Below are 17,080 nucleotides of genomic sequence, written 5' to 3' on the forward strand. Positions count from 1 at the left end.
AGCAAGGAAGTAATGCAGCGAAATCCTAACAATGAACTATGTCATTTCAGGATGAAAGGAGGAAAAATTACTAAAATCACAACCCTTCTCCTCCAAGAGGGAAAATTTGGCGGCTTGTGACATGGCAAGAGTCCATCAAAATTAGAGCTATAGGTTTTAAGAACTAAAGCGGTGGGCCGGGAATTCCCAAGGCAGGGAGCCCCCCTAGGCCCCACTGGGACCCCGGGGAGATGAAGGGACCCTGCTCCTCAAAGGACTGCCCACCACCAYGCAGGACTGCATCTCTCTCGACCCCAAATGGCCCCAATCAGTCACACTGAGGGAAGGAAAAGAGSGGAGTAATTTCCTGGGCAGCACACTGATTTGGATAATCAAGTCCATTACCGTCCTCTTTCTCTTCTTTTCATGGGAATGGAYGGCTCCACGTCGTGTTCACCCTCTGAACGATTTAGTCCCATCATGGAGCTGAAATTGGGGAGGTGAACTGGCCTCCGCAGYGAGCCTTCCTTCCTGACAATTTCTCCTGGGCAGGAAAACTGCAGAGCAGTTCTGGCTCTTGCATGTTCCAGCACAAGAGCCCGGCCACCCTCTGCAGCTCACAGTGGCTGAGCAATAAACCTGGAGAGCCCTTCTCCACCAAGCCCTATTAGCAGCCCTACCATAGAGCTGTAGACATGAGGACCATCTCGGGCATTTTGAACTTGCTTTAATTTCTCTAGTTTCCTCAGCTGCCCCCTGCTCCTCATATTACGGGATCTGGTGAACAGCTTGGAGAAAACACCCAGTGTTTGAACTGCAGTCAGATCCAGAAGTCCTTCAGAGCAGAAGATCTCAGTACTTCTGGTCTTCCTTTCTTAACATTAACAACTATTCAGACTTTATTCTACTTGTCTAATTCCATGTTTATCTGTATTTTGTCCCCTCCATGGAAAATATGAAGAAAACTTCATTTTTCATTTGAATTGTTTTCCAGCTCAAACACTTCTTTAGGTGTAGTTATTACCAGTCTACAATTACATAGCAGTTTTCATCCTGAAGGATTCCAATTTTCTTTACAAGTGCATAAGGATGTTTATATGAACAAAGACCATTCACATAAGTAAGGGTTTGCAAGACCAAGTCCTTACAGTGCCCCAGGAACAGCAGGCAGTCTTAATGATAATTGCCCAAATTGCTTTTACCTGTGCTTGGCTCAGACTAGATCTGCATCTAAAGGGTTTTGCCACCAGATTAGCTGCACATAGTGCTGACAATAATAGGTATTTTCTYTTGTGTCAACAAGGCTTTAGTCTGTTGAACCTGTGAATGTTTTATAAATTGTCCATGCTCTGTGTGGAATCCCTGCAATACTGGGTGATAAACCAACACACTCAAGGAATTGCTACTATATGTGCAACTACAGTTGGAAGACTGTAATTACAGTAAGAAATAGTTTGTGTAAAAAAATTGTCACTGTAACCTTGAAATGTTTAAATCCAGATATACGGTGTTTCAGTGAAGATCTAGAGGAAATTATACAAATTCATCAAGGGAATTTACCAACGCCAACAGAAGAAGAAGAGCGATATCTTTTAGGTTTGCAGTAATAATAAAGATCCTTTGCTATTTCCTTGCTTTCACAGCTCCCTCCCTTCTAAATCAGTACTAACACATAACTATATGAAAACACTTACATGAGGAGTTTAGGTCATTCAATAATTTCATTAGTGTAGGATGCAGCTGAAGTACATTCAGCCCAGGTTAGGCTTTAAAAATTCAATAATTTATGGGCTAAAGTAAATAATTTTGAACCGTGGCAGCATTTCTCCAAGTAATGCATGCATTAATTCAAGCTTGTAAAGATCTCTGAGTTTCTAGGCATGAAGTACAAACAAGTACAAACTGGGTTAGCTCTGATCCAAATACAGTCTGGAGGAGAAAAGCACTTTTTTTCTTTCCTTTTTTTTTTTTTTTTAATGAAAATGCAGCAACCAGTCTGACACATTTAGCACTCACCCTCTGCGGGAAGGGCCAGGATGGACCTGCTTCTGCTCTGACTCCCCTCGGCATTTTTGCCGGAGCACGACTGGGAGCACGGAGACCACTGGGACCACTCRCTGACCACGCAGTCCAGGGCACAAGGTACTTCACAGGCCGCTATCTCAGGACGGAGATGCTCTGAGCAAAGGTTTTGTGCTACTTCTTCACCTGGAACAAACGAGAAAAAAATAAGTGAGAACACAGGGAAAGTATGGCCTTGGTTCAATGTCCATGGTCTGTATCACACAGACAAGCTTTATGCTAAAGGCATTCCTATCAGTGGAAGAAWATACTGTAAAAAAACATTTGCTTAGGCTTTCTGGCTTGAAAGTAAAGTATTCAGAACAAGCAACTGAGACGGTTTTTCAGAAGAGCAGAAAAGAAAAATGTGCTTTAAGTTTGAGRTAAAACCTCTGGTTTCAGTCTGTTTCACAAAGGTGGCAACCATAAGGAAACAGCGTGATTCAATCAGTAAAAAATTATAAAATCAATTACCACCACAAACCCTGTATTTTTCATCTATGCAATTTTTCACAATGTGAACTGCACAGGTTCCCACAGAAAATGGTTTTCTCCCACCAGCTGGCCACAGAAGTGTCTAATAGACATTTTGGTCATTCTTCACCATCACAGAATTAGCCACATGTGGTTTCCAAGTGTCTCCAACCCMAGGAAATCCAGAACAACGAATCTGTTGGATCTCCCCAGCCCCCGGCAGGAAATATTTGCTAGTGGAGATGAACCAAGGGACTGGGAACAAAACCATCCTTCCAGCCAAGAAGCATCTTGTAAACTAAGAATGGAGACAGAAGCAGCTTCCTAGCACCTTGGCTATCCCTCTGGGAAAGAATAATAGCAGTGGATGCACAAGTCTCCTGGAATGCAAGAGGAATAAAACTGCCCATGAGTTCCGTGTCAACAGCAGGATGAGACTGAGGAGACCTCATGTACATATGAGTGTGACTTTCYACTGCTGATGTGATCCAAATAAATATACTAGTCAGATGAACAGTTACATCTTTCAATGCCTATGGCCTAAAATTATGCTTTTAAAATAAAAAGCAAAGTAAAATAATGAAAGAAACATCCAGTAACTTTATTAATTACATAGATTTTTATGGCAAATGCATAATTGATCGTAGTTCATAAAAAATAAATGAATTTTTTTTTTTTTGGCTCTGAATTACACCTTATGTTTTGCAATTATAATTCCAACGATAGCAGGAATTAACTCTACCAACTCTGGACAGATATGATCGACTTTGCTACACGGTTCCCTTGCTTGGTGCGGCTGGGCCCTCATGAAACTTCAGTTACAAATCTGAAATTTCTTGAAGCTCAAATTGAGCTGTTTATAGGCAATARGCTCACTCTGACCATTACCTCTTTTGTCCTTAAAATAGCTACAACATTTTCCTTTGAGGTTTCCTTAATTATGAATCTAGAAAAAAAWTACATAATGACTATCCAGGCTCAATTATACACAGAAAACAAATAAAATTCATAATGGCAACAAGYGAATAGCTCAAGTTCTTTCGCCTCACGTGCTATGGGCACGGAGGTCTGTAACGAGGCAGCCCCGAATGCCATTATAGCTACGAGGGTAGAAATCTGTATTGTTTTTGCAAGACAACCCACGCACCGGTGAGTAAACACGGGAGGCGGGCAGGCTGCTAGCAGGAGTGCATCAAGCTGACGGTGGCACYGGGGTATTATCCGCCGTTGCATCCCGAAATGAAGACAGGCTTATTGCCCCTGAGGCACAAATAAAATTTTCCAAGCGTATTATGAGAAGTAACAGAGAATCCAGCCGGCTATCAGGCTGCAAGAGACGTTGGAAAATAATACACGATGTACATAATACATCACACGCTTGCCTATGGTCATCAGGAAGCACTCAGTAATGAGCAGTTGTTGCAGAGCTCTTCTAAATCTGCTAGGTCCCAAAACGGAGAGCCAAAATCTCCCTACGGAAAGAGACCGTGGGGAGCAGAGGCCTGCAGCTGTGTGGCACTCGGCAGGCACTGCCACTCCTCACTGAGTCACTCGCACTCCATCATCACCAGTGCGGCCTCCGATGTTCATGTAACACTGAGCACTATCTTTAGAGAAAAATAATGTAAAATCCCAAATAAACTCGCAAGCCTCATTTCAACTGTCTCCTTGAGTTATTTTAGTGTCAAAGGCCCTGCTCAGATTTTGACAGCTTCTCTGTACTGCAGCAGATAACATGAGGGCATCCTGGTCACGCTTGATTTTAGTAATCATCGATACAGTAACACGAGGAGATTATACCCGTTGSTGAAATGAACAGTAAAGCATCTATTCCCCTTTTTCCATGCTTATATTCCCAGGCAAGGCACAACAGAGGTGTTCACACCAGCAACATGAGGCTGCAGAGCCACGGGGAAGGGGACAGGTCGCAGGCCTGGGTGCTACCGTGGACTCCAGGCATGAGAAACACACGTCCCTCCTCCTCATGCATGTGAGACTCTTCCTCACACAGGGACTTGAGCACGTAGGGACTTCCTGAAAGGCAATGCCAAAATGCTGAGAGCCACTGGAACTTTTCCACAGCCTAATCTGACTTTATAAAAGACTTCACAGCACCCCCTGCTCTGCTCAGAAGAGAGCCTGAAACACTCTGTTCTCCTTGGGGGTGGCTTTTTCCACCCGTGAGCCTTGGTTAACAGGAGGCACTTGTACTTCAGAGCAACCTTACTGTAGCGAAGTGAGGCAGAGGAGAAAAATCCTCTTTCCAGTGTTTCTTTTATATCCACATTGGCTTTACAGCAAACAACAGCAACAGCAGCATTGCAAACAAAAGCTGCAATCCACGGCTCCTCAGCAAAGAAAGGAAGATTTGAGTTTTGTTGCAAAGAGTTTCCCACCAAGTGCGTGAAGGGGCAATTCTGCATTCACTTCTGCGGTTTACCTTAAAGCTCTATTCACTGCATTCGGCTTTAATTATTAGCTTGTATTAACACAGAAATGTTACATTTTTGTCTGCACCAGCTACCTAGGAGAGAACTCTCAGAAAACCACATATGTGAGAAAAGAAGGCAATTATCTTTCATTTTCCACGAAAAATAGCAAAATAGGATACATCTGAAATGGGCTTTATGCATTGTCACAGATTTACAGGGGACATTACATTGTCCAGAGCTTTGTAGTCGTTCACTCGGTAGCTCGAAGGTATAATTCTTATCTCCAATACTGTGAATAATCTTCCCAGAGGAGTTCTGCTCTCGGCTAAACAAGAATATGTCTTTAAAGACCTAAATACTGCATCTAAACACAACACAAATTCCCCTCTAAACACGTATTTGGGTCTCAGATGTAGCAATCAAAATCGGGCATGGGGAGCAGGGGGATGGCAGATCACATCACAGGGATCCCCATCCGGATTACTTTCAGGAAACCCAGGGAGAAGGACAGTACTGATAACAACTTAGCTCCCTATCAACATTATTTTTTACCTGAGAACAGATGATGTTCCAGAGATCATCTTGGGCTACCCAGGAATTACCCGTAGTAGCACTTGGGAGCAGAGCAGGACTTCTGTAGACCATGGGTCTTTCCTGTGTCGAGCCCTAAGCAGGTCTCCTTGTGGGTAACTACACACTGCAAGGGCCTAATAAACTTCAAAGACTGGTGATGAGTAAGCAGAGCAAAGACAAAGACAACAGGCGACTTCAAAAAAGAATTAAAAAAAAATTAAGCCCAGTTAGTTTCAACTAGATCCTGCCAATTGAATCTAACCTATCATCAGTGACAGCCTCTGTYTCCACTGGCTCCCTTCAGGTATTTCTTACTTGCTCACATCACTTTTTAGCTAATGATTAAAGYTAAATCAGTAAGATATATATGACAGGCAACACTCTCAAAATAGGATGGATTTAATTCTCTTTCTTCTAATTATTAGACCCTGATGGGGGCAAATAAGGCAAAAATGGCATTATTGCAAGTATATCTGCTAATAAGGGTGCATTATTACCTGGCCCTTAATTCGAATTCTGAGAAAAAGTCATGAAGAAAGTGAAGTGACTACTGCCTCATACAGAGAGAAATAAAATTCTGATGGGAATTTTTAGTCCCTCTATATTCATATGAATGAAAATTTTCCCAGCAAAAAAGGAACGCCACAAAACTCTCTTTGAAAGATTGAATATATTTTTCCATAAAATTTAATTATTTTCCTATTTTCTTTCGAATGCTGAACGGACAAGGTACTTCCACGGTCCTGCCGTTGAGAGGCATTAAATCAACAGGAACATGTGAATCCCAGTGCATTCAGCATTAACCCCAAGCGCAGCTCCGGCACGCTATTTTCCTCTTCCCAGTGACCTGAGTGCTCAGCTCCCAAGACATCCTTTAATTACACCTGCCACCGAAGTGCCTCATGGCTCTGCAAAAGGTGTCACAACCTGGGAAATGCAAAGGARCCAATTTTCAAAGCAGCCAAGTCAACCAGACAGGAAAAGACTGAAGGAGCTAAAAAAGAAGTCCCACCAGGCAGTGGCAATTGAAAGATCATCAACTTAATGAATTAATATCCTCCCTTTGCCATTCACCACTATTCCACGTGCATTTTTTATCCAGTGGAAAATGTGAACTAGTATTTGGAAAAATCTGCTTTGCACATGCGTGGGGAAGCTCCATGACCTCTGCAATGGGGAAAGGTCTAAGGCGAAGGAACTGCATTTTTGATGCCTCTGCATTGCTACCAGGAAGCCCTGAAAATTTACTTTTTGCACAAATGACTGCTKGAAAAATGCTGCATATTTAATGACACTTACCAGTTTGACATCAATATTTCTCCTTGTAGCATTTGAAATTATTCTCTGAAAATAATGAAGCCGTCATCTAAAATACTATACATATCGTAAAATTTTATGTCCCATTTAAATCTCAGAAAAGAATGACAATAAACTTTGATTAAATGCTTGCCTGTAACAGAATAAGATGTCAACAGACTGTAGTAAATTCAGAAAAATTCACATTGACTGCATGCCAGTTTGCTGAGGGCAACTGCGTAGCTGCTTCGGAGGAAGCAGCCTGATGACAAAACCTTGGCCTAGACACCTAATCAGCAAACAAAAATGCTACATTTAAAAGCAATAACAATCAAACTATAACAATAAGAGAAATGGGATATAGCTGCTGTGGATATGCACGTGTTTTAGCAACATCGCTGATTTTTCCTCGACGTTGCCCTGCCACTTTCAGCGATCCCTTATCGCAGCCCCAGGCTGCTGCTGCTCAGTCTTCCTGCACACATTGACTTTTGGACTGGAAGACCAATGTCACACTTGACTGAAGCTCCTAGCTCCTGGTTGACTTCTGTTAATGCCAGTCAATAGGTAGGAACATCTGTGACAAGCGGTGTCAGTTTGTCACGGGAAGCAGCGGTGTATGGAATAAATTTAATTGCCGCGGTCCATCACTATTATCAGAACCCCGTAACGGAGAACAAGAGTGAAGCAAACGAAAAGAAGAATGAGGGTAAGGAGCTTCCCCGAAAAAATATGATGGAACTGAGAGGAAGAATAGTCTTTCATGGGGGAAGGAAGAAATAAGCCGAAATATATTCAGGATGATTCATGAGGACCAGAAGGAAAAAAAAAAAAAAAAAGCAAGGAAAAAATAAATGGTCCTTAGTGGGAGTGAGTTGAAAAACTTTGTTAAAATGCAATTGTGAAAAAATGTATCAAGTAAAACATTGTAGACAAAAACGAAAGCAAGACAATACATAGAAAGAGAAATAAAACGGGATCCTGGAAGAGAGTACGAATCTAGCAACAGATGAAGTAAAAACTATTTTCAACTACATCATTCACACTGAAGAATAAGGAAGAAAATTCCAAGAGAATAAGGAAACGAGAAAGTAAAAACATGAAGTATGAAAAAAACCCAGACATGGGACAATAGAGAGTAAGTTTAGAGAAGCAATAATACATCTGGATATATGTTATATAATGACAGTACAAGCTGCAGAAGCTCTGCCTGTGCCTGCAGCCCCGGGCACGGCCACCTCCCCGGGCTGCTTCGCAAAGGGCAGCGTGTGACGCTCGGCCCATACGGAACGAAGCGATACTGGTTTTCTTTCCTTCATAACCCCTACTGCAATTTGGCCGCTTTATCCTTTTTCACTGATGTAAATACGCACACTAAAAATTGCTCGGTGACTCTGCAGGGCCCTTGGTGAAGGTGCCCCAGCTGCGAGGCCCTACCCTGCTGCAGAGCAGCCACCAGCCAAGAGGGCAAAACCCACACAGCTCTCCGGCACGCTGCCTCCCAACGCCTCCCACCGCTGTCCCACAGCTGGTCATCAAAATGAATTTCCACATAGGCACCTGCTGGGCTGGGCATGGGGGGCGGAAGCATCCCCTTCACATCATGGCCCAATCCCTYCTGAAACAAGAAAAACCGTTCCCGTGCATCCAAAAGGAAAGCTGCATTCACTGTGTTCCTGGAGAAGAGCACAACTTCCCATGGCTGCTCCGGATAATTAACAGGGCACAGCAATCTGGATGCAGGAAGTGTAAGAGCTAAGCGTAATCCTCACTAATGTTCTCTTCTTTTTGCTTCTCTTTTTGTGCTTCTTCCTTTTTCTGCATCCCCCCCTGCTACCTACAAATGGAGACTCTGCCCAGGTGGGTTGATCAAGACTGATTACAATTAAGATTTATTGTCGGAATTGGTGCTGCAGCAAAACTATGAAACAGGTGGCCTCTATTTCCTTCTCTGTGATGCTTTGTGAAAATCGGCAGTCAACACAAAATCCCATAGAAGCCAATTTCATGAACTAGTCAAATGTATTAAAATATTGTGTTCTATTAAAATATTCTTTTATTTCCATATTTCTTAGATAAAAGAATCATGAGGAGCCTGCTTGCTCATTCCGAGAGCACACAGACTCCACCTCACTTCACACATTTGCACAGTGGGCAGCTCAATATCACCGGTAGTATGCAGGCATTTTAATTTCAAATAAAGAAGGTAGTTTTTATCACTCATAAATTTACACCTGTAAGTTTTAAACACTATCTTTGCACCATTTAGGAGTCATCTTCATACTCAAAACTTAGGAAAAACAGCAGAAAGACAAACAGCAATGGTAGGTGCCCACAAGCCTTTTATGCTCTAAGTGATTCAATAAAGTTGTGTTTGTGCACAAAATGTGCACTTTTGTACCCACTGTTCTGATTGCTTTGATTTTTGGTCTGATTATGTTACTCTTAATGACATACCTTGATGGTTTGTTCATGAAATCATTCAAAATCCAAATTACATTTCCAAAATAAGTGTTAGCAATTTGTGGAAAAACAGAATCTTCTTTTTTTATCTAGCTACAAAGAACTGCCCCAAGAGTGAGCTGTAATTAACATCAGACACTGAAATATTGCAAACAATAGTGGAACAGGAATGGTTTATCTAAGTTGGCAAAAGTCCTGTTTTCAGATACGGTGAATGCTAATGATAATAAATAATTGCAAATACCATCTGGACTCTTTGAAAAACATCTTTCTACAAGGCGGCAATTGAATGTCTACACAGAAGATCAATGTAAAAGAAAACGAAAACAGTAAATTAAAATTAGATTTATGCCAACTACTTAAAAGTAAGTGCTCATTTAGCAGCAGTTAACACACAAAATGTGTTCAAGTTCAGACCATGAGTGTGGTCTAATCCTGTAAAGCAATTTCAAGACCTTCCACAGTCAATGAGGAAACGTTCAGAACGAGGGGGACTGAACACCAGGCTGCTGCTAACCTATTTTTATTTTTAATAGATACAAACAGTAGTTAGTGTTTTGGTGTGCAATTTTGTCTCCCATTGATCCACAAAACTCAGGATGGAACAATATTAAAATATGTTGCTAGACAGCTATAAAAACACCAAAATAAAGAAATTACACTCAATAACAGAGAATGACCTTCAGCTGAGGGTCCAAATCTATTGTAAATCTATTGTAAGCAAATGCAAAAATGCAATAAAAACCCAAACTATGATTGTTGGTAACCACAATATTGGCAGGTATCAAACTGAACGGGACAGTCAGACAGCTCTCAGATGTGTTAATTCACACTCAGCTAATACACTCTGAGCTACCCTCAACCCTTTTATTATAAAAAGTTGTGATTTTAGAAGAATGGAAGCATTTAATTCCTACTGTATTTTGTGTAGACCATTCAGTACTTAAGAGACATCAAACAGAGTCAGCAACCCAAAATAAATAAGAGTCTTTTCCAAGCACTTCCACTCTGCCCATGCAGGTGGAACCTTAATTACATCACTAATAACTATGCCTGCCCTTAGAGACAGTGCTGCAACACTCCTTTAGTACCTTTAAAGCACATCACATCTCTAAAGTGTTTCACCTTCCATAACCAGTGCACTGATTATCCTGTAACTGCCGGCTAATCCTGCTTACAATTCAGCTAGGATGGCATCAGCAAAAGAATTTAAGGGAGGGAATCATTTATGGTCCCCTCAAGAGTGCAAGGTTTATTTGACAATGTTTCTCCTTATTCTGCTGCCTGAGTTTACATAGATTTAACGTCGATTGCTGCTCTTTGAAAAAAATCTGCCATTTCCTCCCCTCTATTCACAGCCCAGAATGTTTCAAAGTCATCCAAAAAAAAAAAAATATAAGAAACTGGAAACTGATTCTCTCACTGACAAAATCCTATTGTTTCAAAGAGGATTCTTTCCTCTTAAGCAGTGCAGGTGAAGCCCTTGTATTTAGATAGTGTAATTAAAAGGTGACAGATAACAGGTTGCGACAGGCTGGGCTGTTCCCGCTGCAGCCGCAGCCAAAGCCCTTGCCTGCAGCTTGCTCTAGCTCTTCTGGTCTAGATAAGGCACCACGCTCCTTTTTTTTCTTTTCTTTCGGCTGGTGAAAGGATTTCCCAGGAAAATTTTCATTCTTTTTCTCTGCTCTGATGAAGATGAATAATGTCATTTGAATATCTATACAGCAAAAGGGAGGAAAAAAACGCCTGGAGCACTGACTGGTGTTGACTGCTAACCCAGGAGATGGCTGCRTAGCCACCAGAGAGGCAGCTACCAGCACACAAAGCCCGAGAGCTTGTCCAGAGCAAGCAACAAAGCCAAAAATTGCAGGTTCAGAGCAAGCAAGGAAGCCCAAACCTACAGGCTGTGTTCAAAGGCTTCCACAAAAGGCCACTGCTCTGCAAACCGTGATTTCCCCTCTGCTCACAGAGAGACAAACGGGGAAGAGGAGAGGGGACCACAAAAGCAGCAACTGGATAAAACAGAGGAGCAGGAATCATCCTTGATGTGAGCATTTCATCAAGCCAGGGTGTCCTCAGCGGCGCTGAGGTGGAGCTGAGGTGCTGAGCCAGCGCTGCAGACAAATGCAGGCCCCGAGCTGAGAGGCGCCCACGCCAACAAGTGCCCGCCCGGCCAATCCGTCACACTGACCTATTGCTTCTGTTTCTGCTTCGGAGCAGCACAAAGAAGATGTATGAACTGCAACCAGGGCCTGCAGAGACACAAACTAGTCATTCTGAAAGAGTTTTCCACCCGCTCTTGCAGAAGCGCTATTTTAACTTGACTACTGGATTAAAGGGAAATACAGAATCAGGAAATGAAATCAAATGTAAACCTCTCTCTTTTTAAGCATCCTGACGTGTCAAGACTGTCAGGAGGTATTTGGACACATTGTTCAAATGCAAGAACTGAAACAGGAGAAGTGGAGAATATCTGATAAAACTTGGGTTTCATCCACTAAAGATTCTTCCTACGAAAAAAGCAATAACTGCTCTGCAACTTGGAAAATATTTCTGTTCTGATTATTCAGCTATTAAAATGGGAATGTGTCATTTTATRACAATAGCTTTCGGCAGGAGATATTTTACACTTACATTCTCAAGGAATATGTATGTAAGAAAGAACAATATTAAAGCCTTCAGATTTTATCTTTATTTTCAAACATAAGCACATTTTGACAAACTTCCTAATAGACACAGTGTTCAAAATTCATAACATATATGAGCAYGAACACATTAATTTATTCTTTCTCTTCTCATTCACAGCAAGAAAATTTTACCTTGGAACTTCTATTTATTACTGCTTTTACTCAACAGAGAATTGGTTGAATATGGAAACGGAACATGGTAAAGTTCTACTAATTCCATAGGTTACTGAAATCCTAACTCTGCAAATGGTATCCTACTGTCTTCATGCATACTTAAAATTCAGTCCAAAACTCATTTCATTAAAAGGGCTGGTTAGGCTACAACACAGGCTACAACATACATTCATGTGAGGCTTGTGCATTAATATATAAAATATTTGGGGGAAAAAAAAGCAAGGCTGGTGTCTGTTTAGAAGCTGCAACCAAAAGCCTTGATCGATGCAAACTGAGTGCTCCATCCATCAGGCTCCTAAGCACTATAAAAGTTAAAGAAGGAAAGGATTAGAGCATAGCCTCTGCTACCAACCCGCTGCTGTGAACCAGCCTAATTCCACAGCTGGTGAAATCAGCGGCAAAAATCCTGTCAACTTCACCCAACTAGGACGCGTTCATCCAGGGCAGTGGTGTAATAAGAGCTCCAAATTCAGCTAAGCATAAAAATCTGAGCTTACAGAAAGAATTTAGCTTGCTCATAGATACTTAAGTGTAACCCAGTGAATGCCAGTGTGGAGACAAGGTTGAGTATTTTCAGTACCAACAGAGATACCTGMTCTCAGATGGAAAATTAAAATCGAGGGCCAGGAAGACTACATGAAACGGAATGTTAGAATGAGGAAGGGACCTTGTATAAGACTAATGACACCTGGGCAATTAAAATACCACAACTGGCGACCAAGACAAAATGTAGAAATCACTTAACCTGGCTGATACAATACAAAATGATACGGCAATACAACTCCCTAAGGTTTACATMATCAGCTACACGAGATAGCGAAAACACTGACTCGAGCCGCACGCCTAACCCTGGCACAACCTCCCTTTCCTTCGGAAAGGTCACTCAGCACGTTACCTCCAGCTTCACTGATTAAAAGCCGAGATAACGGCCACTTAGACGGACCTCGGAATCACTTAGGAAGAGACGCAGTGCCTTGGCTTTCTGCATGCAGCGCTCAATGCGCTTCTGGTAATTGTTCAGTCATAGATACGGTGGAAATCACAAAAAAAAAGAAGTCCTCTTGGCTTCTCCAGGAGCAAGGCCAAGCAGTGTTGGACACCTCCTGCAGCCTGGACTGAACAGTGTCCCAGTCCCAGTCGGTCACCTCGGTACCCCCAGGCTACAGCCGGACTCTGCCTTCAGGCGAAGCCCCCTCTTAGATGTGGCTCAAGCGGTGTTCCCAGGCTCAGGGGTCCGTAACTGCTCTTCCCTCGGGGACACAACTGTGACACACACCGATGCATCCGCACTAGGGGAACATCCAACTCTACTTGAACTGCAGAACTGTGGCCAAACTTCGACTTTAATCCAGCTATCGACACCTCTGAGGTGCACCAACATTTTCATCTTGGCCGTGTTACTCAACACTACCGCACACCTCCTTGCTGCAGTCACACACGGCTGCTGGAGAGCCCCGTGTCTGAATACAATTGAGCCAATTACAATCGTTGACCATGAAGTACTAGAACAGGCTGGGAGACATAGGTGAGGGTTATATTTTAACGGAGTTCAATCAAAAGCTGACAGAGGTGATGGAAGTCAATGGAATTGATCACATTAAGGGTACTGAGCTCTTCTGTGCCGCTGCAAGGCCAGATGAGGCTTCCTGTGCACTTGAAAGGCAGCTATCCCAGTTGCAGATCAGAATCTAACACCAAACCACACTCAACAGCAAGGCCAAAATCACAGACTTTGCACTATGACAGCTGTAGAGTGGACTGTGCATCAAGAGGAAGGCAAGAGATCCTGCACCAAAAGACATGGGCACCTATATGCRTAGTAGAGAAGTTCCATGCATAGAAGGCAAGAAAATATTTTGGAGGTTTGGTCTTGACCACGTTTGTTTTGTGAGGAACACTACATGTGAAGAAGCAATGGGCAAGGCTGCTCTGAAACAAGATAAACACAGTAAGATTTTTACTGCTCTGCTCATAGAGAGTTAGTTGGAATGGATTCCACTGCAAAGGGAAAACATTTAAAGTCACCTCACTAGCAACATAACCCTCCAACATACTGAAATTTGGCAGGAAGTGTTAAATTAATACAAACACACTAACAAGCCAGCCTACAATCAGATGCTCAATCTGATTTTTCACTAGCTGACTCTATACCCAGCGACTGCTACATTTTTTTAGAACTCTTGAGATATGGGAAGAACTAAAGGCAAACTACTATAAAGCAGGGAACCACTCAGATGCATTCAGAGTAAAAAAAATCTCTGGAGAAATCCCTGAGCAGAACATTATGAGTAAAACAGGGAAGATGGATAATGTTAACATCTGGACTGGGATCAAGGAGGGAGAAAAGGGAGTTAATAGAAGCACCAGAGAAATCTGCTGCTATATTCAGTAACCACAGGGTTCTATTTAGATGATGTGTAGAATACTTCCTAGCAATACATAACAGGTTATTGCTTATGCACTATGTATATGAAGAGATGCAAAGCAAATGAGTTTTCAGAGAGTGCATAACACTGGCTGACTGCACAAGGTAAGTTATTGCAGATCAGCCAACTGTTGGAAAAGGAACTTTTTACACACCTTTCGGTCTCTTACCCATATATCTTAACGTCCCAGACCATGACAAATGATTGGATAACAACTTGCACTCCTCTTGTCACCATCCATCTTCTTAGTAAGCTTATTTCTTTAAATTCTCATGATGAACCTCTGTAGTCACTTATCTGAGCAGCCAAAAATTTATTGCCTTTACTAGAAAATGAAATTCTCCTCCGAGAGAAATAGAATGGACACTAAAGGCAAATTTTCACCCTGCAGTGTGTGGATGAGACTATCGTTAGTAGGAACTATCTACATTTACTCTGTGTCTGAATTGGGACCAAAGGGTATCTCTTGTGTTAATAAGAGAGGGTAATTGGGTAATTTCCAATTAAAAAGAGCCTACAGATGATAGAGATGCCCTGATGAGAAAAAAACAGRTCCCACAGCAATCCTGCTTTCATTGCACACATTTGATAGGGCAGCCAAAGCAAAGTCTCCAAAACACTTACTAATTGCTTTGGACGGCCTCCAACTGCTGTCACTGGCAGGGAACAGGAGAAGCCTTCAAGGAAGCAGCACACCAAGAGTTCAAAGACGACACCGATAGTTTGGAAAGTGCTGATGGAGTCAAGAGACAAGAGAAAAGTATCGCGGGACTTACTCAGATAGAAAGCACTGCCAAAATCCGTGGGCTTCATGAGTGGCTGTATTAAAATGTTCTGGCTTAGCTGGAAGTAGTTCCAGAACTGATAGGATCCAAAGTTCACCCTAGCCAGAAACTCCATGGTATCCATGCTGGATTTAAGGGTGTGGTACTAGAGTCTGCAGCAGAGCCTGGAGCTGAAGGAATTCCGACCTTCCTTCCTTAGTGTTCAATAGCAAGAGCTGACACTTGAAGGGTGGTAACTGCCAATGCAGAGGCCGTGTTAACATCAAGGGAYGTGACCGAGGGAGCCCAAGACATATCAGCCAAGAAAACTGAGTCCCTGCTTTGGTCCCTATCAAATAAGGCCTAACCTACATATGCCACCTGTGAATCTCAGAAGCAGGAGGGTTAAGAGCAGTTCTTCAAGACTTGGTATCCAGTTGCACAGTTAGCCCTTACTCAGCTCTCCATTGCAAACGCCCCTTCCAGCTCCGCAGAAAGGGTGGCAAGAACCGCAGGTGCCTCGGGAGCCTCCATCAATATTGATCACAGGCCAGGTTCCACTTCATTAGGAACRAAGTGAGCAATATTTCTCTGGGGAAAGGAAAAAGCTGATCCAATTTTAATCAAATCGCTGTACTAAAATGCAAACCTTGTGGAATATTATTTTAATTATTGCTCTTTACTTGTGCCAACTGGAGCTCACAAAGAAAAGAGGTTTCTGGAGMGGCGGCCAAACCCCTGAGCCACTGGGCAGGTAGCTGGGTAGGGAACCCCAGGCCGGCGCTGGGGTTTCCAGCACAGAGCTCCGCCCGGCAAAGAACCGGGATCCTGGCCCTGGAACGGGCCAAAACGCTGCGGGCAGCGGCCACAGCCGAGGCACAAACCAGTCCTGCCAGGAAGGAGCCCACACAGACTGAGTAGCCTACTCCGATCTACCCACAGACTACAGTATATAAACCCTAAAGCATTTAACCTTCCAAAGATACATCTGGGAATACTGCCAGGGAATATTTGTAGGGAACTGCAGGAAAGGTATTGGTTGCCACTGAAAATGAAAATATGGATCTCAATGCAAAGTCTGCGGAAGGGGGATGTTTTCCCTCCCTGCTAGTCCAGCAACCAAGCTGAACAAAGTGAAGGCTGCAAGACAGGAGAGGGCAAACCCAGGTTTTAAAAAAACATATTTCATCTACCGAAATAAAAACCTTTTTTTTTTTTTCCAATCAGAATATAACCTCATTAAATGACAGCGTGAGAAAAGAACATATGAACCAGAAAGAGAAGAAGAAAAAAAAAAAACTTTCTGAACAAATTAATGCTTATTGCTTTTAGACTTGGATATCCTGGCCTTTTCTACTTAGATGCAGTTTAAATGTATTACTTGCCACGGCCTTTACATTAAACTCAATAAGTCTGGCAATTTGTGATAAAATTCCTTATCTCTCTCTCTCTCTCTGAACTTACCCAAAGATCCAAGGTTAATTTGCAGATAATATTACTTCATGAAATAATTATCTTAGTCTATGGCACTTAAAATAGCTAAATTTGAAAACAGATATCGAAGGCAATGRAGCTGCAGGATGAAGCCTGCGGCTCCTGGAGCTCATCCTGCGCTGCCCCCAGCACCGCTGCCGGCCCTGCCGGGATGGGAACGGGAGATGACCCTGGTTGTCCCGGGCAGGAGAAGCGAACATCCTTCCCAGCCCTGCCAGAGGGGCTCTGCTTCCTGATAGGAATTTCGGGAGCTCCTG

At 42.7% G+C, this 17,080-nt stretch overlaps 1 protein-coding gene across 1 annotated transcript in view; it reads right to left on the reverse strand.

Annotated features, from left to right (window-relative positions):
- The window catches only part of THSD7B (thrombospondin type 1 domain containing 7B), a 232,648-nt gene that overhangs the window by 129,254 nt on the left and 86,314 nt on the right, over positions 1-17,080 (reverse strand). Inside the window, exon 10 of the mRNA XM_026040879.1 lies at positions 1,996-2,187. Within this exon, the coding sequence (XP_025896664.1) occupies positions 1,996-2,187 (192 nt within the window). The remainder of the gene's footprint in view (positions 1-1,995; positions 2,188-17,080) is intronic.

This window comes from Nothoprocta perdicaria, unplaced genomic scaffold (assembly GCF_003342845.1).
Source record: "Nothoprocta perdicaria isolate Ctin4 unplaced genomic scaffold, notPer1 scaffold_27, whole genome shotgun sequence".
Lineage (NCBI taxonomy): Eukaryota > Metazoa > Chordata > Aves > Tinamiformes > Tinamidae > Nothoprocta > Nothoprocta perdicaria.